This window comes from Biomphalaria glabrata, chromosome 9 (assembly GCF_947242115.1).
Source record: "Biomphalaria glabrata chromosome 9, xgBioGlab47.1, whole genome shotgun sequence".
Classification (NCBI taxonomy): domain Eukaryota; kingdom Metazoa; phylum Mollusca; class Gastropoda; family Planorbidae; genus Biomphalaria; species Biomphalaria glabrata.
In genome coordinates, this window is record NC_074719.1 from 10863857 (window position 1) to 10889682 (window position 25826).

General features: G+C 34.7%; 1 protein-coding gene across 5 annotated transcripts in view; it reads right to left on the reverse strand.

Annotated features, from left to right (window-relative positions):
* Positions 1-10083: 10083 nt before the first annotated feature.
* LOC106050683 (uncharacterized) overlaps positions 10084-25826 on the reverse strand; it is a 47805-nt gene continuing 32062 nt past the window's right edge. For 2 of the 5 annotated variants that reach the window (XM_056041909.1, XM_056041908.1), the window contains exons 3-6: positions 20326-20415; positions 18873-19694; positions 16439-16790; positions 10084-14215 (exon numbers count right to left, since the gene is read on the reverse strand). In XM_056041909.1, the coding sequence (XP_055897884.1) occupies positions 13379-14215; positions 16439-16790; positions 18873-19636 (1953 nt within the window). In that variant the 5' untranslated portion in view covers positions 19637-19694; positions 20326-20415 and the 3' untranslated portion in view covers positions 10084-13378. Of the gene's footprint in view, positions 14216-16438; positions 16791-18872; positions 19695-20325; positions 20416-21778; positions 22131-25826 lie in introns of those variants that run through there. The other 3 variants (XM_056041913.1, XM_056041912.1, XM_056041910.1) reach the window with 3 other exon arrangements.

Here is a 25826-nt window from a genome sequence, read left to right on the forward strand (position 1 = left end):
TTAACCTGCATAAGGAGAAAAGATCCAATTGTAAATGTTATCAAATCATTTCTGAAATAAGTTTTTCTAAGAGAAACCCTCAAACAGATTTGGTCCTTTAGTTATGCAAACTTTTGCTACATATCACTAAACATTTAATTATTAAAATTAGTATTTTTTATTTATGGTAATTATAAATGAAGTCACAACACATTAATGCAGCATGAGCTGGACAGGAACATTACATCACTGAGATAAGATTGCAATTATTAGTATAAATATAAATCTATCTTAAACCGACCAGTGTAGTATTGACACACTTTTTACAAAGGATTTTCATATTACCACAAACAGATTTATATCACAACTCTGCTAAAATAATTGCAAGCAATGTGACAATGTTACTCTCAATGGTTGTCTGGGTGTCAATATCGGGCCGGGCATTTCTATACAATCCAGCCCACAAATAGTGGTACCCTGACAAAATAGCCCGAACAAATTAGCGCCGTCAAAATAGCGCAATAAGAAATACTTATATATCGTAAAATATGAATAGAGCCAATATTTTTTTTTGTTTTAATGTTATTATTATTTTTCAATCATTTTGCAGGAAACACTTTAGATATCTTAAAACATAAATATACAAACAGTAAGCACAATTTATAATAAGCTAAGACGAATAATTTCAAAATATATCTTTTTTTTTTACATTCGAAATGTGTACTTTGAAAACAGGCAACGATACTTGTCAAATTTACCACACACACAAACGTTCACAAAATTATATCGTAGGAAATGTCACGTAGAAATTCCATCAGTGCTTGAACGGGGTCCAGGGCCGGTCTTAAGCCACTGCAACCTATGCAGCCGCAGTGGGCCCAGCGCTTTCGTAGGCCCCGCGCGATGCGAATTCTAGGTGTAAATTATTATATTAAACCATTTTAACTTAATATTAAAGGGTTCTTGGAATTCTCCTGAAATTATCAAATGTAAGAAAAAGTCATACAAATCTCCTGAAATTATTAAAATCTTTTGGAAACTGATGCAAATCTCCTTAAAACAGACAAAATTGTCATTTCAATATGGAAAACGCCAATCCTACTCGCAATTAAAAAAAGACGGTATTGTCAGCTTTCATTTAATATAAATGTAATAAGCCGAATTTTAACCAAAACAAGAAGTTCAAATAGTTAATTTACTTTAATAGTCACTGGCATACAAAAATAGATTTATATCTATTTCGACCTCTTAGAAAAAAAAAAGCGATATTTTGCAAGTCGATAGTAAATCTAAAAGGCAGATCTGAATGTTTATCGGCTTTTTGTTGGAAAACTACTATCTACTGTAGATGGTTCGTAAAGTTAATTTTTGACTGATTTTTTAGTAAACTATAAATAAAATGCAAAGACGAATGTATTTTCTAATACAAAGTCTTATATTTTCACTTATTTATTCTTATCACTACCCAAATTAGGCCCCGCAAAATCCGTTTCGCATAGGGACCCGCAACCTGTAGGACTGGCCCTGACGGGGTCACCACATTTCAAAATCCTATTTTTAGCAAGTTTTGCATTTTAAACATTGGCATACTGTAACATCTATTAATATTGAAAAAGAAACATCAACAAAAATGCTGCCCAGGACATAAAATTACTAATAATCAGGTACTTTTATGCACATCATATATAAGTAGGCGCTATTTCGTCTTGCACTAATGTGTCGGGAAATTTCGCGCTATTTTGTCGGCGCTATTTTTTCGGGTCACCACAAATAGTATATCATACGATGAGCATCCAATTCTAGTTTCACCTGTCCTTAAAATCATTGTGTTAAGTTTGATAATATATCGATAACTTTTCACATCCTCTATATCCTTATAAGAAATATATTAATCGCTAAGTATGTAGGCCCCTAAAAGGATGGAGCCTACTTGTAGCACTGTCTACGAATGTAGGCTATTACATTATTTCGGAAAATGTGTTACATTAAATTAGTATTGCACTGTAGAGTCTGAAAGATTTCTGAAAACACGGCATTCAAAGGGTCACTTTTATAAGAGCAAATTATACAACCTTTTAACAATTTAATACATGTCAGAGAGGCATCCATGCGTTCCTTTCGGTGGCCTTACCGGCCCATTTTGGATACAGGCCCACTAGGCATTTGCCCGAATGCCCATATTGCCACTCCGCCCCTGGTTACTCTTTACAATTTACGGAAAAAATAGTTCAGATCTACTTTGGATCTAACTCAATTGGAAACATGTTTTTTTTTCTAATTTTTTTTTAATGTTTTTTTTTTTTGGAGCGTTCTTATTTCGCAGCAACTACTTTTTGTCTTCTGTAAGTAGTGTAAGCAAACTGTTTCCTTTCTTCAAGCCGTATTCATACAACATCTTTATAACATTAATTAAAACATTGGCGTCATCATGTGGATGCGGACGGCGCAAGATTCCAAAGTATAAGAATGGTTGTCTAAGACTGTGTCTATTGGGGAAAATTTAATAGGAAAACGTTTTATTTCTTTTTTCCATGTTTCGCAATTTGTTCTCAACAATTTCTTTGAGTTCTGTGCCAGGCCCACAGCAATCAGATGATCTACGTGGCTGCCTAGTTTGCCTATGTAAGGTCTGCCCTGGGAACAGAATGGACTAGGGCTCGCTAAGCCTTTCATCTTTTTTACAAAGTTCAATATTTCAACATATATCTTCTTAAAACCGTTTCCACGAGGTTGCCTTTAAGAGGGCTAGAAAGGCGTCCAATGTTACTGTCAATTGGATTTCACAAGAAAAAATAAAATTTTACAGGCTGCGGTTCGTGAACTATTAAAGTATTTACACTACCGGGATGGTCTTTTTGTCTCTCTACAGATTAATGGTTCCCAAATGATTTCCTAAACGGAACACCTCCATGAGTATTTATCGGAACACTTCGCACCTCCTGAGTATTTAGCGGAACACTTCGCACCTCCTGAGTATTTAGCGGAACACTTCGCACCTCCTGAGTATTTAGCGGAACACTTCGCACCTCCTGAGTATTTAGCGGAACACTTCGCACCTCCTGAGTATTTAGCGGAACACTTCGCACCTCCTGAGTATTTGGCGAAACACTTCCCATATGTTTTAGAGAGATTAATTCACGTGGTGGGCTGCTATTTAATTATTCCAGTAGTTCGTGGAACACCTATTCAGGCCTTGTGGAACACTAGGAGAAACACTGAATTATAGAAAAAACATTCTATGTTCACGCTGGCCGTATTCCAATGGGTGACGAGACCTCATACATTGGTCTTCAGTGATTACATTCAATCAGGCTTTAACTTAACATTTCTTAAGAAATGAGATAAGATTTTGGTTGTTCGTAGGTCATATATTCTGATATTCGTGCTGAAAATATATAAAATGCGGATCAAAGGTGGACCCTTTTAACGAATATATGCGCGTTTTTTGTATGTGTGGCTTTGCTAGACGAATCAAAATAATATTTTTAAAATGTAATGTTTACTTCCTACCGTAATATTTACCAAGTATACAACAACAAAGTAAAAGTTAGAATGTATGGAGAAAGTGGAGAATAAAAATAAAAAAAAACAACCGTACTATACGTTATTATATTTTTATAACAGGCTTCCATAGAAAGGAATTCAGTGATTGCACCTCACATTAGAACCAATGAATGATGAAGGTTAGGAAGAGATCTGGACTTTAAGACGATGAAAAAAAAATGCGCGACATTAGAGTTCCACGCGAATTTTTTTTTTTTTTTTGCGTGAATGATACTAATGCAAAAAGGTCACTTCTTCTGGGAACTATATGATACACTTGATATAGTTGTTATAGAGCCTCTGATTTATTGATTTATGTTACATTAAATATAGTGCACCGCCCAATGCGCCGAACGGCGCGGGAGGACCTAAGTCTAAGTCTAAATATAGTGCAAGCCTAGTTTTTTTTTAAAGAGTTCACCGTGTTCTAGTTTTTTTTTTTATAGTCCTCCTTTGTAATGCTTTGTCCTCTCGTTGTCCTCTCATGGGTTTTAAGATGTCTGCTTACCCTAAGTAGGTCTCACAGCATTTTATCTTCCGATATGTTATTTTGTAAGAAGTAAATACCCAATGTGATGATCGTATTTGTATATAGTATTGTAAACAGCACTTGACAGAATCTAGGTTGTAAGATTGAACTAATTCTAGGTTTGTTTATGATTATTTCATTTGTCTATTAGTTAAAGAAGACTAGTAGAGAAGCATCCCTGTTTCCTAGGTGTGTATATTAAATAGTTTAATATTTGATGCGGTTGTCTACGATTACAGTGATTCTGATTGCTTTTTATTAAAGTTATATTTCTGTTATTCATTGACTCCTGGCGTCTTTTGAATTATTGAAACACGTACGTTTATTTATGCGTCAAGCATGTAAAATATATGCCTGGAGTTTAGAACACATAGAAAGAGTGTATATACATATATGTAAAATATATGCCAGGAGTTTAGAACACATAGAAAGAGTGTATATACATATATGTAAAATATATGCCAGGAGTTTAGAACACATAGAAAGAGTGTATATACATATATGTAAAATATATGCAAGGAGTTTAGAACACATAGAAAGAGTGTATATACATATATGTAAAATATATGCCAGGAGTTTAGAACACATAGAAAGAGTGTATATACATATATGTAAAATATATGCCAGGAGTTTAGAACACATAGAAAGAGTGTATATACATATATGTAAAATATATGCCAGGAGTTTAGAACACATAGAAAGAGTGTATATACATAAATGTAAAATATATGCAAGGAGTTTAGAACACATAGAAAGAGTGTATATACATATATGTAAAATATATGCCAGGAGTTTAGAACACATGGAAAGAGTGTATATACATATATGTAAAATATATGCCAGGAGTTTAGAACACATAGAAAGAGTGTATATATATATATATATATATATATATGTAAAATATATGCCAGGAGTTTAGAACACATAGAAAGAGTGTATATATATATATATATATATATGTAAAATATATGCCAGGAGTTTAGAACACATAGAAAGAGTGTATATACATATATGTAAAATATATGCCAGGAGTTTAGAACAGATAGAAAGAGTGTATATACATATATGTAAAATATATGCCAGGAGTTTAGAACACATAGAAAGAGTGTATATACATATATGTAAAATATATGCCAGGAGTTTAGAACACATAGAAAGAGTGTATATACATATATGTAAAATATATGCCAGGAGTTTAGAACACATAGAAAGAGTGTATATATATATATATATATATATATATATATATATGTAAAATATATGCCAGGAGTTTAGAACACATAGAAAGAGTGTATATATATATATATATATATATGTAAAATATATGCCAGGAGTTTAGAACACATAGAAAGAGTGTATATACATATATGTAAAATATATGCCAGGAGTTTAGAACACATAGAAAGAGTGTATATATATATATGTAAAATATATGCCAGGAGTTTAGAACACATAGAAAGAGTGTATATATATATATATATATATATGTAAAATATATGCCAGGAGTTTAGAACACATAGAAAGAGTGTATATATATATATATATATATATATATATGTAAAATATATGCCAGGAGTTTAGAACACATAGAAAGAGTGTATATACATATATGTAAAATATATGCCAGGAGTTTAGAACACATAGAAAGAGTGTATATATATATATATATATATATATATGTAAAATATATGCCAGGAGTTTAACACATAGAAAGAGTGTATATACATACATACATACATACGCCTTACATTCTACTTTATAGTGTGTGTGTGTGTATATATATAATGCTTTTTTTCGGTCAGAAACTTTCCTCCTTTTTTCGAAGCTTATATCAACTCCTCACTCTGTCTGTCTGTCTGGCCTAAAAGTTTGTACACGTTATTTCTCCCACACCCAATCTCGGATCAAGCTGAAATTTTGAACAATTATTTCTTTTACCTCACAATAGAAAAATAAAAAATAAAAAAAAATTAACCAATTAGTTAATTAACTATTGGTAATAAATTACTTTGTTTGGTATGTCAAATAAGGTAAAGAAATAGTACTTGACTGAAGAGGAGGTATAAGCTTAATTAGTCCCCTTTCCAATGGAAAAAAAATTACTTGACTGAAGTGATGGTATAAGCTGAACTAGTCTCCTTTATAGATTGTCGTCTAAGGCTTATTACTAATTTAATTACATGACTGATCCAGACTAATTGATACACTTAATATAAGCTTTGTTTTTTTCTAAAGCATCTTTTTGTATTTGGCTTGTTTACTTTTAGCCTTTGAATTCTAACGTCTGTAACGCTGAATTGTAAAATGTTTTTTTGTAAAATGTCTTACATGTTTCGGATGTTCCTTCAGAGTTGAAGATAATTACTTCCTAGTCCAAACCTCCCGCAGGACGACGGGGGATGGGAGCGGGCAGGGTTTGAACCCAGGACCATCGATAAATTGGATTTGGAGCGGCCCATTCTCTCTTTCTCCTGGTTTTTTACCATTTATAGTCATTAGTTACTATTAGTTTTATTTATTAAAAAAATCGGCTTATATATTTAATTATAAAAACGAAACGGTTCGCTTTTTGAAGATAGAAAATCGCCTTTGTATCAAAACTTTGCAAGCAGCTAACTCCCTCAGCCAATAGCTCTTAAAGGGAGCTTATATTGGGAGTTAAAATGTCGATCTAACAAAGTTTTTTTTTTATGAAGATGCAGATAGATTGCCCCATCAAGGCACACTGTTTAAAATTACATGAAAATGTGCATTCCAAGTCCTTCAGTTTTACCACCGCAGAGTTTACTGCTTCAACAGCCAAGATTAGCATACACCATGTAGTTTTATGCCCAGCAATTGAAGTGGCACAATCTGCAAAAGAGCCATTAACTAAGTACATATACAAAAAAAATTGACTAGAAGAATGGAAAAAAATTTAGATCATTTAGTGTGACATGTGGGGCGCGGTTTTGTGTGTCATGCTGTCAAGGAAGGGGTGGGTGGGGGCGAAAACAGTAAATACGATTACTCTTATTAGCATGCTAGTTCTTTATGGGTTTAAAAAAAAACAAACAAACCTGGAACTCGGATACGAATCTCGAAAACGGCTTTAAGCGATTTTCATCGAAATTTGACATTTTATTTATATCGTTGGGAAAAGAATTACTCGCTAATCGGCAACACAGAGAATACTCTGGTTTGAAAAGAATTACTCGCTAATCGGCAACACAGAGAATACTCTGGTTTGAAAAGAATTACTAGCTAATCGGCAACACAGAGAATACTCTGGTTTGAAAAGAATTACTAGCTAATCGGCAACACAGAGAATACTTTGGTTTGACTGTTATAATTTTTCAGAATATCAATATTTTCTGCGTGCATTATTACAAGTACTTAAAGACACTTAAAATGTATGCACCACTTTTTACAAACAATAGTGTCATTACACTTAAGTGGCGGAATCTTATTAGTAGACACTTGATTAGGGGCGGATAACAGTCTATACAATCAATTTTTGCTATACCTTACACCTGTAGGTCTTAATTAAAAGTACTAAATGACTAGCTGCTTTAGTTCAATGATGAAACGTGAAGGATCTACAACAGATTTACCGCTTCAAAAAGTTTAACATCAGCGTACAAATCTATCCAATCCTGAAGTGAATTGAAACATCGGATACTTGGGCCTTGAGACGGGGGAGGGGAGGGGGAGAGAGACGACCAGTTGTAAGTTTGTGGAGACATTGCTAATTTAGCAAGCCCTGGGGACCTTGTAATATGGCCATTTAGTTTTAATTTGCGTTTTTTTGGGACCTTGTAATATGGCCATATATTTTAATTTGCAGGGGCCAGCAAGTCATATGCACCATCGCTCTCTCTCGCAGTCCTATATTTTTTCTGCTGTAAAACACAGTCACAAAGTCACACACATGTGTATACATTTATTTTATTACTTTTTTTTTTTTTAAATCAAGAAACACAATGATGACAAAATGAAAACTGTGGAGATTCTGTTTCATTAAGTTGACTTGATTCAAGGTAAAATACATTGTCATGACGTCATGACATTGTTACAATGACTAGTGATATTTCATTGAACAAAATGTTATAAATAAAGGGTCCTCCATGTACACGTCATTTTGGATTTTCCTCTGGCTCAAAAAAAAAAATGCATTGGACCTTAAGTAGTTGGACATTTTTTTTTGTATTGATCGCTTTAAATGAGTTTATATCAGAGGGTTCTATTTTTAGCTAAGTCGAGACAAAGCCCAATCATTATTGTGGCCAGAAAAAGTGGCCCGGAATGGGAGGGGCAGGGGGGGGGGGTTCTAAACAATAAATCAACCGAAATGACTTGACAATCTCGAAATAAACTTTATTCACTAATTGGCTATTTTGTTTTTTATTTATTCACTAGATAGGTGGATCCTAGAAATGGAATTGAGAAGCTACAGAAGGATGCTAGATATCACATTTAAAGACCGCATCACAAACCAAGAGATTACAGACAGAGTTACTGCAGCGATTGGACCCCACCATGATGTGCTAACTAGTGTAAAAACGGAAACTCAAACTCTATGGCCATAGTACAAGGTCTTCGGGGCTTGCAAAGACCTTCCTCAGGGAACAGTACCAGGAAAAAGAAGAAGAGGCAGACAGAGAAAACGATGGGAAGCAACATATAAGAATGGACGGGCCTGCAATTGAAAGAGGCTCTATCCTAGGCAAATGACAGAGAAGAATGGAGAAAGACGGTCGACAAATCTTGTGTGGTGCCCCAACGGTCCAACAGACTAAAGGAAAGGTGAAGAGGAGTTATAAGAAAGAGTCTACATGAAATAAATGGGCAGTTAGTTTCGAATTATCTTATGTAGTACAGAGGTTTCTTTTGAACAGAAGTCCTACAGGCATCCATGTGTCATTCTAGTCGTGCTTACTGGTTGGAGACACTGCTAAGGCGTTGGTTTCCCTGGCTAAATCAGACAACCTGTGCCCTACTTAAATGACACCAACCAGGAAAGAAGGAGCACTTGCCTGAAGAAATCCTAGCATATGGAATAAGAAATGTGCCTTTACTTTGGTGTCTTCTATTAGGACGTCTGCCATTTCATTTCCTTCATAACTGCATACTCTATCGAGAGGCCCGATCAAGACTCTAGTTCCAAAAACCCTTCTATAGAAGAAAAATTATACGGATAAATGCCTGATCTAGAAACCACTGCGCGGTCTATCTCGGATATAAAATTACTGATCTGAACTCTCCAACATGAAAAGATCAGAAAGAGAAAGAAGAAAAGGGTGCTGTTTGAACTGAATTGGGTAATAGTTTAGATGCCCAGATACCTTTACTGACCACCATGTTGTTTTTAAGCATATTTATCTCCCTTATCTATATTAAAACTTTCAATAACTTTTTAAAAAGAGATTTTTGTTCTTATGCTGTCAACTTATGAATTTTTAAGTGTATTTACTGAAATGAAGGTCTAAAAAAAATGTTAATAATAAATTGATGAAGTTGTATCTTCTTTTTTTTTTCAAAAAACTTTTTTAAATAGAGTTTTTGTTCTTATGTTATCATTTTAAATGAATTTTAATATTAGATCTAATAGCTGCTAGAAAGAAAGACAAAACAGCAACAGAAAAATGTTGGCAAGTAATTCAAGGGAGATAGTCTAGTATTAAGCCTTAAAACCAAAATGGCGTATTTCCAATGACAATAAAACTTAAAAAAATATATTTTAAAAACTATTTATCTCCGAGGAAATCAATTTACATATGTGTAATCTGCATTTTTTTCTGCATATTCTTAAAATATAAGAGAAACCTAATTTAGAGTTTCTAGTCACGTAAACTAATACCCTGAATTGAATGAAGCTGGACATTTTACTTTGGTATTAAACACACATTTTTAGTTTCGAAATTCGTTTGACTATTTTGACGACAATTTCTCTGAGGGATGTTTACGTTCAAGTTACACACGTGAAGACCATATATGACCTAACGAAATGAAAACAAAGACGTTACAGCAAGGAAACACAAAAGACTTTAAAATACCAATTTAGAGCCCATCTCTTTTTAATTGTTATTGAAAGCCTTTATATTAGCCAAACTGTCGTTATAAATACCTCTGGTATATCTTTAAAAGTATTTTGTCCTAAAAGATGTATTATACATTAAAAAGTGTATCAGGTGGGATGTGCAGTTAAAAGGCTAATTACATTTAGGCTTAGATTGGCTACCTATCAAGGGGGGCTCAAGGATCGACACCCAAATCGAAAAGAGTTGTGTTTACTGAGCGCCTAAAAGCAAGGAAAACATTCCCGCAGATACCCCCCCCCCCCACTGGTCCACAGATGAGATGAGTCATAGGACCATAGCGCTCTGAGCATGCTATAAGCATGACAGTTGCGTTATATAAAATCTATTTTTTAAAACGCTCAATATTAATGTAAAACTCAATCAAGGCACGAGTCTTCTCACAAAACGCAACAATTATAATATAAATCTTCCATCATTTAAAATACATACAACATGATAAAAACAGAAATACATTTACAATGACAAAAAATCTTCAGTACAAACATTTTAAAGGGAAGTAAACCTGTAATACACATTGAGACTCCAATAGAAATTCCTAACCATTTTTTGAGATACCCGTTTAAAAGGACGGTATTGGAGTCATACGCTTTGAGACAAATAAAACCAAATGAACTACTGTTCAATTCTCTTTCATTTGTTTTTTTGAATTATGTATTGATTTAGTTGGTCGTCAAGCTCTTAACAACACAACCAACTAAAACCCTTGAATTCTAATGATAATTTAATTGAATGTTTTACTTCTACTGTGGGAAGGGTTAAAGGAATAAAACAGACAGGCTGTTTCTGTTGTGATAAAGAGATAAAAACCCACAGGCTGTTGATGTTGTGGTAAAGAGATAAAACCCACAGGCTGTTTCTGTTGTGGTAAAGAGATAAAACCCACAGGCTGTTTCTGTTGTGATAGAGAGATAAAACCCACATGCTGTTTCTGTTGTGATAGAGAGATAAAACCCACAGGCTTTTTCTGTTGTGGTAAAGAGATAAAACCCACAGGATAATGCTGCTGTGGTAAAGAAATAAAAACCCAAAGGCTGTTGCTGTTGTGAGGCTCTGTAAAGTGCTGCACATTCTTTTTCTGCTCCGTCAGCTTCACTTTGTATATCCATGTTTTCCCTGGCCGTCCACTAGCCCATTATCCTGGGTACCGGTATCTTATGATTCTTACTACATGTCTAAGCGAATCTTTTTTTTTTATGTTATTATAAATAGACATTCTACAGTGTTGCTGACTCTTAATTATTGATTATAGCTAGATTCTTCTGAACCATCTTATTTCATTTTTCTTTTTTTCCTTGTGTATGTTGATGGGCAATTAGCCTTTACCTCAATACTTATTGCCACTAGTGTCTGAATACATCTCTCTCTCTCTCTTTCTCTCTCTCTCCCTCTCTCTCATTAAGGCAAAAAAATTGATCTAAACCAAAAAAATGACTACTTGTCTAAAATGCTGAATTGAATAGACAATATGTAAACATCAGATGTGAAATTGAGATAACAAGGTCGATCAGTCTGTTCACCCTGTAATGCTGTAACACTATTCCAACTATATAGTTCACTTGGTGTACTGTATTTGTATTTCATTAAATATTCAACAATTCCCTTTCTCCCAGCGCACCATAAACTACATGAAAATAATTAAGACTAGCTATCTAACATTATCATTGCCACCAGTGTCTGAATACACCTCTCTCTCTCTCTCTCTCTCTCATTAAGGCAAAAATTGATCTAAACAAAAAAAATGAATACTTCTTTAAAATGCTGAAATGAAGAGACAATATGGAAACATTTTCAATTTTCACTATAAAAGAAAATCTTCATGTAGTAAAAGTATAACAGAAACTTCTAACATAAATTTAATCATAAACATATTTGGTATATCAATCTCATGACATTAAATAGTTTAGATAGGCCAACATATTTATATACCTCATCTCTGGTGGAATACTTATTATTCATTAGATCACTATAATATCCACTCTTATAGTATTTCTTATGATCTCGTAGTCTCGTTAAAACAGAAATGAAATCAATAAATAGTACATTAATTTGAAGTTGTACACATTGCACTAGTCATCATATCGCATGGAATGGACATTTGAATTTCCACATTGAAAAGCTTCAGTCATTATTGTCACGTCTTTTAATGTTAAGACTCGAATAATTTGACATCATTCATTTAAACTGAACAGAGGATATTTTACTCCACAATCAGCGTGTTCAAACTATCAGTAACCTATATCACATCCTATGTCCATCATTCTGACCAGATATATCAATCAACAGCCTTTTCTAATGATCCAAATTTTTAGGTTGTCAAAAAAAGTTCAAATATAATAATAATTAGGACCAAAAAAAAAAATACGACAAGCATACCCTTAAACTCATGTTGTTGACAAATGTCAAAAATGTGGAAATGTGGGTGAGTCAATTGAACACAAAATGGCAGAATGTTCAGCCTTGTCAGAATCGGCCTACCTAGATTGCAATAACCAAGTTGCAAAATTAATACACCAACATTTGGCTTTGACTTATAATTTGATCAAACGGAAACTCCTTATTACAAATACTTGCCTCAAGAGGTTCTCGAGTCTAATGATCATCTGCTGGACAGGCCATACTTTGACCGACTAAATGGTAAATTTTAATCGCCCTCATCTGCTGTTTATTGATAAAAAAAAACAACCTCTACCATTATTGACATCGCCGTACTACTGGCTCATAATTGAAAAAAAAAAAACTGTAATAAAAAAAACATTGAAAATATAGGAACCTAGGCTTTTATGGAAGTTTTCTAAAATAACAATATACCCCATTGTTATATCAACATAGAGGATAATGACAACTGAATTCACAGATACATTCAAGGCCCTTAATAAACATTCCCAAGAAGATTCTCGTTGCCTGGGCGCTACTGCTGCAGACCTGCCACTTCACCAGAAAATTCCGCAGTGGACACTGATAAAAGGAACTACAATGAATTTTGTTTCTCTTTAGCGAAACTTGACCCTGGCAGTGCAAGAGAATGAATATTCGTTCGTTTCTAGCATAATAGTAATAATAATAATTCTTTGAGGTGAGCAAACCTTTTACTTCAGTCGGACCACTTGGTAGTGCTTTTAATAGTGTGAAACTTGTGAAGCAAGATCACGTGATAGTTCAAAGTCACATGATAGTTCAAAGTCACGTGATAGTTCAAAGTCACTTGATAGTTCAAAGTTACATAATGGTTAAAGTGACGTGATAGGTGCTAGGATTTCAAATTACTTAAACAGTAACAGTATTGCCGTATTTGTCTGTTTTTGTTTAAGATACAGGCCGGGTCGTTGCCGTATTGGTTGATTCGACTTATCTCTTTCTCACTGACCCGGTACACGTTTCTAATCACCTCGTGCGTAACAGTCACCTCAAAATGACCGTGACCCGGTGTAGTGTGAAAGGTCAGCTGATACAAAGCGATCTCATTCTTGCTTGTATCATTGAAGTCTATTTTATAGATGCCCCCTTCGCTGTCAGTTTGTTTAAATTTTAAAACCTCGCGTCTTGTCTCTAGTTTGGTAGCATCCGTTACTTTCTCTACAGATAGAAGAGCACAATCTTCCCTGTAGTCAGCGGTGTAATTATTGATGGTGTCCAGAGTAAACTGGAGGGCGTCTTGAGCCCCAGGATCCTGCATTGAAATGTTTTTCCACTCCAGGCATGCGCACCAGTGAGGAGCGATTTTGGCATGGCCACACGATCTCTCGGGAGGAATCTGTTTGAAAAGACTGATCCCACGATCTGTTACTCGAGCTTCTCCGGTTCCTCCAAACTTTAAGAAATCTTTCAACGTTTCGTGAATGTCAAAAGGAGTGGTCAGTTTCTTTGTGTTGTCCCGTAGATTCTGAATGGCCTCTGGATACTTCTCTTCAAACCACTTAGGAAATAAGAAAGAGAAATACGGCAGACGTTCTTCTAACTTCCCGGCAAATGTAGATCTCACTGAGTTGTACCTAGCCCCATGGTCACCCATCAGGATTAGAAGTGTATTGTCGAGATAGCCACCTTCGTACAGAGTCTGGACTAGGGTCTTTATTTCTGTGTCCATCTGAAAAAAAATAAAAAAGAGAAACTATAAGAAGCTTAAAAAAATCATTAAAAAATATTACTTTAACAATAAGCAGTGAAGATATGGTCAGATGCGGGACCACGCTCGATGGCCTAGTGGCTAAGCGCTTGATTTCTGAATCAAGAGGAAAGAAGTTTATATCCAGGTAAAGACGTCTGTGTGTCCACACAACTGATAGTAAAGACGTCTGTGTGTCCACACAACTGATAGTAAAGACGTCTGTGTGTCCACACAACCAACTGATAGTAAAGACGTCTGTGTGTCCACACAACTGATAGTAAAGACGTCTGTGTGTCCACACAACTGATAGTAAAGACGTCTGTGTGTCCACACAACTGATAGTAATTGGGGAAAGTAAAACATATGAGTAAAACATATGCTATAAAGTACTGTACATCATGATGTCCTCGGTTTCTGATGGATGGATGGATGGATGGATGGATGGATGGATGGATGGATTGATGGATGGATGGATGGATGGATAGATAGATAGATAACTTTTCATAGCATCCTAAAACGTTCCCCACTTTCTGACCCTGTCCGTCAGTTGACTTGTCTCTCAATCAAACTTTTGTCTCTCAATCAAACTTTTGTCTCTCAATCAAACTTTTGTCTCTCAATCAAACTTTTGTCTCTCAATCAAACTTTTGTCTCTCAATCAAACTTTTGTCTCTCAATCAAACATTCCTTGCCACTTCTCTTATTCATGTACTCAAATGCTCCAATTGTCTAGTGTACTAGCTAAAAACTTTCAAACTAACACGTTTTAAAAATATGTAATCAAATGCTAACAATCTTATGCATAGTATAGAATAATAGTTGTCCACCCCATGCCACTAGCTAGGGTGCTAAGTATTTTAAAACAGGTCGTGTATAGAAGAACTGTAAAACAGAATTAAATTGAAGACTGTCATAGCAAGCACAACAATCATTGCGTTCTACAAATATGCAGCTAACTTGTAATGTACCTTTGTATTTAATATCCTTTTGATCCATTGCTCAACATACAGTGCTAGTACATGAGACGAACGAAACCTCTGTACATTTCTTCTCATTCCCTTTATTTCATATTTATTTAACATGCATATTTTAAAAGAATTTTTTTTTTTTTAAATGTGGAGGCCTGCTTTAAAGAGTAAGGCCCAAGGCGGGCACAACTGTGTCGTAAATCTTGACATGACCAAACTTGAAGCTTCGAGCACAATGCCATAAGAAGTTCATGTTGGTTGTGCTTGGAGGCTTGCAGAAGACTAGCGCCAATCTAGTTTTGTTTACTATTACTGTTATAGGGGGGGGCCCTTTGTTTTTTGTTCCCACCATTTGTTTCCACCTCTGACACCATAACACTTTCAGATGACGTAAATACCCACAGATTTAAACATAGGAAAATTAAAAATTCAATTAAATAATAAAATAACCCACAAACTAGATGCCAATATCTGATAATAATTACATATGTGTCATACATACACAAACATTCTGTGTGACGATCTAACATAAGGCAGGAGAGCTGCTGTCGTCCACTTTTAAGGTATACTGATGTATACAAACGCGACATAAAGCTCTTTAAAATCGTCACTAGCAGTTTGAAAAAAGAGAGTCACTGAATAGATCTACTTGGACACCGGGCAATAAAAGAAGGATCCTGGATTGCAGATGGCGAACAAATCCGAATGAAAGTTGAAAGAAGGGTGAAAGTGCAACAGCGTCTGGTGAATACAGATGCCCAACCCATGACCGCAGCTGTGAACCAACGATTGGCCTCTTTAGTTACATTCGATGTTGCAAAGGGAAGAGATTCTCTCTCCAATCTGAGAATAAATTTGGTAATGTTCTTAACGTAAAATCTAAGAAGAAATGTCCCAAATGCCAAATTGATCAAAGAAGAGTTATACAGTAGAGAGTGACATTGGACATCGAATTCACTTTCTGGTTGGAAGATAGAAATTTACGTTAGAAGTTAGTAGTTGTCAAATAATGTGATGGGATTTATTTCATCAATTTTTCCAGTGGCATTTCTTGAAGTTCATATTGACCCATTTCATGATTATCGGGTCATGATTGGTGTGTGCTGATAAACAGCATTCTCATTGTGTGGCTAATTTTTTTTTCTGGGCTGGAAGAGGACTTAAAATATACTAAAAATAAAATTCAACCATTATCCTGTTTCATGGGAGAATTCATTAAATATATCTATCTTACCTTTGTGATGAGGTTGTTATCATCGTGTGTCATCTCCACCAGAAAATGAAACAAAAATTTCCTCTGATGTTTGTACATGTAAAATATATCCCGGAAGTAGTTCAGCCAGGTCGAACTGAAAGGCACAGAACCAAAGCAATCCCTTTTCTTCTGAGGCACCATCTCTTCAAATGCCTGATAAAATGGCCTTGTGTAGAAGTCTGTAGGCTGCTGATCGAACCCCAACATTCGCCAATTGAAGGGCGCTGATTTTGGATTAGCATTACTCCAGGATGTCAGGTAACCAGCTTTTCTGAAGTCGTGCCAAAGAAATGGGAAATTGTCAAGCTGACTCGCATTGGGATAATGTAATCTGAAATTGAAAAAAACAATTTTTTTTTGTAGTCTTCATCTAAGACAAGCCACAAGCGGCACGGGTAGACAAATACACATATACTTCATGCCATCTAGTGTCAAATATAAAAATGACATATGAATAAAAGTAATATATTTTTTTAAAACTCATCCTCAGTATAATACAGTATGAATTCGAAATAAATTTGTAAGGGTATTCAAATTGAGTTGAGTTTTGAGTTTAGGCACATTGGCACAATTAAGGCCATGTCGTGCCCGTAATCCTTTAAGGATCACTCTCCCTTTACATAACAAGTGCTAAATTCTATACAGTTAAATCATTAAAAACAAGGTCTATTCACAGTTAAAGTAGTAAACGTAGTAAAGATTTAATAATTTGGTAAAAATCTTATGTAAATATTATATGTTCACAAATTCAAAAATCAGATCTTCGTAGACAACCCCACCTCCCGGACAAAGCCCAGTACCTTCCCAGGGTCGGTATTCAAATTTACCTAAGCTGTAAATTTTAAGCCTACAAGTTTGTGTGTGGCACCTCATACTACAATTAGAAATTAATTTCACCTCATTATATTAAATAAATGTTTAATTTTATAAACTTTAATTTGTGTTCTATAAAATGAGATTGTTGCATTCATTTTAAATTCTAGACCAAATACAACATTTTCTGATAGCAAACAACAAAACTATTGAAGCTTAATCATAACAGGGGAGGGAAATAGTAATGAGCAAAATAAAGAATTCAGCCGAAACATGGACAAACAATTACGGAAAGAAAGAGTTAAAGCCCATCTTATGGAGGCGTTCATTTAACATATACATAACTTAAATATACATTTAGTCACCTCATTAAAACCAATCGAAAGTAATTATATACATTTTTAATACTTAATTATCATACAATTTATGGCACTTAGGTTACATAGTAAAGGGAGAGACAGTGAGGCTGTTACAGCACAAACTCCCTCACCTTAAACAATTTTAATTGCCGAAGCCATTTTCTCTACCATAGCTATATCTATCCATCTAACCATAAATGTAAGGTATATGTATGTGTGCATGTATGTATGTATGTCAAACATACATCATGGCGTCGCGCTTTGAAAACTGGCGCACAGGTTGCTGAGGAAAAGAGAACAACGCTGGCAGAAGAAAAACGCCAGAGAAGAAAAGCAAGGCCCACGACACTAGCTTCAGATAGAATAACCTGCCCAGTGTGCAGCCGAACAATCCGCGCTCACATAGGACTCACCAGCCACATGAGGAGGCACAAAACCCCAGTGCAAAACCCTCAGCCCCCTGGATGACAAGAGTGGTCATCATCGAACCACGATGGACGAACTATATATGTTACACATAGAAAACAAAACCGTTAGACTAGTCTTGATAACACTTGGCATAAATATTCTTTGCGTCATAGCAGAGACCGTAGTGTATGTTTAATGTCCCTCCCCAACCGGGGACCTAAAAGATAACTATTTTATCTCTGTAAAAGAACGAAACCTTTTAACAAATCGGGTAAATTCGCTATCACAGTAATTACTTAATATAAAAAGCCGGCTAAACGGGTAAACCCATTTTCACGCTTTACTATCATTTTCGAGGCACCATAAAAGAAAATGTGAAGGGAACATTCTCCCTGTTTGACATAGATCTAAATCCAATCCAGTAGATCAGTAATACCCAAACTAAGGCCGCATGCCGCGGGTCATAACCGGCTAGTATATAAAAAAAAAAGTAAAGTCTATAGGGCAGATGATGTAAAGGTCATCTGTTTCTGTGGACTACGGTTAACAAGGGCCAGCACAACGACCAACCGCCTTTACTTTTCCCTAACTAATGTCAGGTACCCATTAGAGCTTGGTGGACTCCGAGGCGCCCGAAGATCCCGAAGCTAAAAATCCCAGTCTTCACTAGGATTCGAACCCCGGTCCCCGGTTCGGAAGTCAAGCGCTTTACCGCTCAGCCACCGCGCCTCCGGCTAGTATATATATATAACATATAACTCTTATTTATCATATAATTTTTTGGTAAAGTATGCATTAAAAAATAGTTACCCGATTTTAGTCGTGGAACATACCTCGCTTCTGGAAGTTCCCATTCAAACTTTCCAGTCAACATGGGGAACATGACTGCAGTAGTTCCATCACCCACAATATTGTGTCCCTCTAATTCAATGGCGCCAAGCTTGTCATGGAAGTACTGCCTGGTCTCGTTCAGACGACGCAGCCACGACATTCGAGACATGGAATCAAATCCTAAGATGGCGACACTGAGGCCTCCAAACCCTTCCTCTAACGGAGGCGTCTCCTTCATGCCTCTCTCCGGCATGTACGTCACCCCAGCGTGTAGACCTTTATACATTTTTTGGGTATAGCTGGTACAGTTAACTCTGAAGAAATCCGATGTGATTGGAAATCCGCTAGTGATATTAATGGCTTCGCCCCACGTGGTATTATAATCGCCTTCCCGCAATAACGGTTCATAGGTGCAGGAATAGTTCACGTGTCTCCTTAAGGCAGCCTGGCTAAAATACAAAGTCCCATTCACAACGTAGACCCAGTTCTCTTCTCCCTTGCAGACTGTCGGCGGGTATCTCTTCAACGCTTTCAGCATGACCGGATCGTCCAGAAGCAGACGTGGGTGGATGCACGCTTGGCGTGCGGGAATGTCCACTCTCCAAGCCTTGTAGATGAAAGAGGTTTGCCTGCCAGCGAATATAGATAGAGATGTCACCAGCCATACTATTATAAAATAAAGTGTATATCTGAAATAGGCGAACTTGAAAGGTCTTCTAAGTGGACATACGTCCTGGTCAGCGACCCAGTTTATTAAGTTCTTCATTTATTAAAATAAATCTGCATACAAGCTCATAATGCCAGGATCAGAGTTTTCATATGACCTGTAAAAGAAAGAAAATCAAATCGTTATAGTGAATCAATCAATTTCTTAAATTAGCTCTTCCAGAGAATCATTAGTTAAAAGAATTGGTCCTTAACCTATGCATTTTTTTTGAATCACTAAACTGTTAGATAAGATAGTTGTATTGGTCCAAATAAATGAAAACTCAGTTTGACTACAATTTTCCACCTCAGAGTTATTATTATAACAATAACAATATAGATGCAATCACAAACATCAATGGCAGTCGCATACACATACACTACCGGCGCTTTAAGAATTAGGCTTTTTAGTTTTGTAAATATATTTTGTATCTGTTTCTATATATATTAAATTTATTTCAACACAGGATTATAGCCTATTTTATAGGTCAATAACACAATTCTTAATAATAAAAAAAAGTCTCATAATAAATTGATCAAACAAAAGTTTTAAATTCTTTCTGCTTTTCAGTTTTTGGATTTCAATGCATGAACTAATCATAATGCCAGACAAAGTGACAGTGAAATCAGTGAAATGGAAAGATCCTTTAGATCGAGATAGGATGAGACATTAGTTCATTCTGAACATTTCCAGATACTCCTCACACAAGACGTAAACAAGAGCTGCTGAAACAGTAAGTATGTACTTACTTACGCACCATTGTAAGCTTATGCAGACAACCTGTCAGGAATGCTGTGCATGTAAAAGTTCACAATAGCACTTGGAGAACTCACAACAACCTGGAAAGACAAAGTTAGATCTCTAAAGGCCCAATGATTCATAAAGTATTTCTATATCTTTCAAGTTAATTTGTAAGTCAACATGTAATTATTAGCTTCCACATAGGATTAAGTTACATATTGATTGAGCTATAACTGTGTGAATAGACACTGACGTAGATGTGTCCACTTTATAGTTTTAATGAAAACACATTCATGTCTTACTAAGTGAATGACATTAATGAATGTAATGTAATCCGACTTTCTTGAACCTTCTGATGCAGAACTGTCAAACTGACAAAGTTTGTTTTTTTTTCTTTGATAAAATTTGTAAACAATATTGCTGGAAGGAAACATTGCTCTAAGCACCATCACAAAACATCTCTGTATTCAACCTAGGTTGGCTTGTAAATGTTTCTAGAGAGCAGTTTACCAGTTCTGTGGTAATCAATTACTTAAACCAAAGAGAAGATTTTTAATTAAATTCTTGTAATAGTAACAAGACCGATGAAATTGAATAAAATTAATCCGTACTGAGTTTTTCAATGTTTCTATTTTTTTTTTTGGCGTTTGGCAACCCCGATATGGCACGTTATTGGGTTTAAAATGTCTAGATGTATTAGAATGTCTCTAAATGTAGGGAATTAGAATTAGAGGTTAGAGAAACATAAAATGTGACTTATTGAATTTCTACAATCTATTCAAAACAGAAAGTGGCTGAGAGAGACTACAGGGTCGGCATTACGAATTGCGGAGCCCAATCTACTGGATGCTTGCGGGACCCCCTCTTCTAATTTGTTTTACAATAACAACTATTACTATTAATTAGATCATCATACCAACATATTTTTATACAGCATACATAATAAGCAAGTCAAACACAATGGGAGCATTTGGGGTTAATAAAAGTTACGATAAACGTATGATACTCTACATATGTTAACCCTTTACACCCTACATCTTTAAAAGCCTTTGAGAAAAACCATGACTGATAGTGATATAATAAATTTAGAAAGCCTTCAGGATTGAAGACTCAAAAGTAAAGTAGCAATTATACATAAAACACTAATAATCTTCAAATACTAAAGACAAAATCTAATACAATACTCTGAAAGACACAAAGATAAAGGCACATTCCTCGTTCCATATGCTAGGACAAATTAGTACACATGCTCCTTCTTCCCTAGTGCTATAAGAGCATGGAATGGGTTGCCTGAGCTAGCCAGGAAAACCAGTGACTTAGCAGAATTTAGGTCATTGGTTAATATGCACTATCAGGGATTCTAATTATATATACTTGGCTCTTGTTCTTGTGTTTCTTGACTTGGCTTGTTAGGGGTATGAATACTCAATTACACATATTAATACTTGCTTAGTTACTCACATAAGAACAATTACTACTAGATACACTGAAACTCCAACTATGGAAATCCATTGAAATACGAATAATACTTTAATTTTCAATAAGCACATAATGAAATCAACTCTCAAATATTATTAATACACAATCACTAGTCCACCAATTTTATGAAATATATAAATACAAAAAAAACACCAATCCAGGAAGTAAAAGTCCAACTAAACACACTCTCTCGCACACTCAACGAAGACTTCATCACTCAGTTCACAACACGTGCAACACTTTGCATTCATAACAAGGGGATATAACAATCACACCAAAATATCAAACTAACATTCATTCTCGCCATACCTCCCCCTGACATCCCCCCCTCTCACGATATGACTTATTAGATAACAGTCATTCAGAGTATATACATACATACTCACACTGTGTCATACACATACTTATATACATACATATATATATATACAAACATGTATATCTACACACAAATGTATATAATGTACATTTAAGTGAAATAGCCCCTATTGACCTAACAAAAGAAATATGTCCAGCTAAGGCTATCACCTATATGACACTATTTACAACAAAGAGAAAGAGAGAAACGAATAAATGAAAAGAAAAAAATATATGAAAAAAATTGTGGCATCGAGAGTAGAATTACAATTTGTATTAGGCCTAATCGTTCAAAGTTTGTATTTAATATGTAAAAAACACCAGAAGCAAAATAAAGGATCAACTCATGTCTATAGCAATAATATACAAAAATGAAACAATCTAACAGTTAAAGCTGCGTTTCTCATTGTATTGGAAACAAAAAAAGAATTCTAACAATTACAACTAATCATGTACAATTACTAGGATAGTCTTGACAGTATCAGCTAGTAAACAATGGTCTGTGGTCAAACTAGATTGTGAATCAACATGAGTATCAGAGGTATCTGTCTAGGTGTTGGACACTCACGCTACTGATGACGTAATGCCACTCTCTAGGTAACAGCTTTCTGACGAGGTACTTAACCGGATGAAAGATGCAGCCCACTTGGTGCAACACACAGCAAGCTATTTCGGGTGTTTAGATAATACAATAACTATTAATATTTGGTACAATAAAATACAAACACATGAACAGGACAGACAAGGCTGAATTTTTTCTAATGCCAAGTCGCACTCGGGAATTCAGGTGACCCTCGTGGACATCCCCCTTCTCATCGACAGGGAGAGGGGAAACACTACGTCAAGATTTCTTTTTTTCTTTTTCTTTGAGGTTTTAGGTACCCCCACCAACAACTTGATAAACTCCTTTTGTTAGGTTTAATCTCTTTAATGGTTTGTGTACTCTGTGAAATGGTCTCAGAACATAAATAATATTATTGTCAATAAACTGACAATCAATAAGTTCCTTATCAATAAGTTAGTAGTTAAGACATTTTCAATTACTTCTTCAATTTCTATCTTACTAATATCATAAACAGTATAATTACAATCATTTAGTTCCTTACTTGTTAAGACATTTTCAATTTCTTCCTTATCTTCTATCCCACTGATTTTATTAACAATATCCCGACAGCAGGGGCGGACTGGGTATCAAAATCGGCCCGGACCATTACCATATAAACCGGCCCACATGTTATATATTTTCGGTGTGGGGGGGATTTTTACCCAACTCCGCAATTTATATATATATATATAGTGATGGGCAAAAGTTAACTAAAAAGTTGCTAACTTTTAGTTTAACTAAAAAAAATTAGTTAAGGCCAAAGTTTAATTTAAAAAAAAAGGTTGAGTTAAAATCCTAGTTTAATTAATTTTTTTTTACTTACAAACTAAAAAGTTTAATTACAAATTTTACAAACTTTTTTAACATACATACCAATAAATATTTAGATCTATGTAATTTGGAGAATATATATAATGAATAATAGAGGGTGCACAGGTCACTAGAAAGCCTTTTGACCTTTACCCTATAATGGTCGCTATTCCCGCCAATTCAAGGTAGTTGAAAGGCGAGAAAAATAAACGTGTTCATTATATTTCTAGCAAGTTTCGCTGCTTGATAAATCCTGATAATTCCTTGCTTCTATAGATCTACATTTTGCTGCTTTTTATTAAACACCAATGTGTTCCTGTATAGCTGCAGGCAAATAATTGTGCTAAAAGAAATGTCCACTCTTTTTATTTTAAAACTTTTTACTAGAAATAGAATAGATAGATCTAGAGTGACGTCTAGACTAGTCTGTTAGTATTAGTTACTACTATTAGATCTATAGTCATAATAGTCTATATTTGTTTTAGTCTCTTAGTCTTAAGTAGAGTCTAACTCTTAGTAGTCTTAGTCTTAGATCTAGATGTAAATTTAAAATTATAAGTCAATAATATAGATCTATTAATTGAAATCTATATAATATTACTTTACTTTATTAGACAAGATCTATTAGTTAAGAGATTCTACTATTCTAGAATTAGATCTAGATATATTTAGATTACTTATTATACTAAGACCTAAGATGCATAGATGATAGATCTATAATGACTATAATACTAATAATAGTCGTCACTATACTAGATCTAATACTAAATTAACTAAATCTAGACTAGATCTACATCTACTTCTATTATAATTATACTTATACCTACTATCTAGATCTATTAGATCTAGTATTATTTATTATCTACTAGAGTATATAGAAATAATATAGATCTAAATACCCATATCTAGCTATAATCATAATTATAATAATCTAAAATCTCTAGATCTAGAGTTACTAAGATATCTACTTAACTCTATCTAGATTTTATATCTAGTAGTATTAGTAGTAACTAGTATTTCTTAGATTATTTTTAGATTAAAATATTAATTATTTGATCTAGGTCTGTAGCTTGATCTAATTCTAGATCCAGATTATATTTCTGATCATTTCGTTTGTAGAAGATATTAGATCCAGAATATTCTAGAATCTAGAAATAGTTAGAGAGTCAACATGCCGTTTTATCATTACTTCTAAAGGTAACTTCTAATATAACTTGGACAATTACTTCTAATTTCTTTCTATAATAGTATCATTCTAGTGATTCTATTAAGATCTACATCTATCCCATAAAGATATTTAAATCTTTTTTCAAGTGCACAAATAAATGTTTATTACATTTTGCTAAAGAGATTGGTTGTGCTTTATATTTTTCATGTTTGGCTGTTTCGTCCTTAAAAAAAGGTCAAAATAGTTAGTAAAAGTTTAACTAAAGTTTCTTAGTTTAGTTTAACTAATTTTTTCAATTTGTGATTAACTAAAAGTTTAATTACTTTTTTTTTAGTTCAAACTTAGTTTTAGTTTAACTAAAAAAAATTAGTTTAGTTCCCATCACTATATATATATATTAGTGTGTGTGTGTATGTAATTAATCTTCATTACATTCTGATCTTTCATTCTCTCAAACGTTTTTTCTACCCTAGAATTCTCTCTTCCTATAATTAGTGGAAAGACAGTACACACCGCGCCAAAGGGCAGCTAGGGAGTCCGGGGGAGCGCCGTGAGCTCCCCCAGTGGGGTCCGGGGCGAAGCTCCGGAACTGAGCATTATTTCCGTTATTTTAAGCTTTAAAAATGCATATTCTGAGGTATCTACAGTGCAATTAGCCTGCTACTCTTCGGCTTAAAAAATTCAAAAACCAAATCTGCTATTCAATGGAGTCCAGCGACTGGTAGAAAATGGTAAAATGCTTTAGTTTTTGTATTGGAGGGGGAAGGGAAACCACAAAAACCCTTTTGGCTACGCTCATGAAATTTGGTGACTGTAGTTTGCTTAAGTTGGCTGCACTGGGGCAGTAAGTAAAGTTTCCTCTTCAGACAATGAGGTCTGAGGCAAATGATGGTTTGAAGACCCTCCCCTCCCGGCTACGCCCATGTGTTATATTATAGGCGTAAGCCAAATTCTCTACAAAATATATAAATTTTGATAACGCATCGAAAACTGGATGTATGCATTCCTAGGATTACATAATGTATTCTATTTATTCATGTATGTAGTCTGAAATCTATAAACAATACAATAGCAGCCTAATGAGTTTGAAG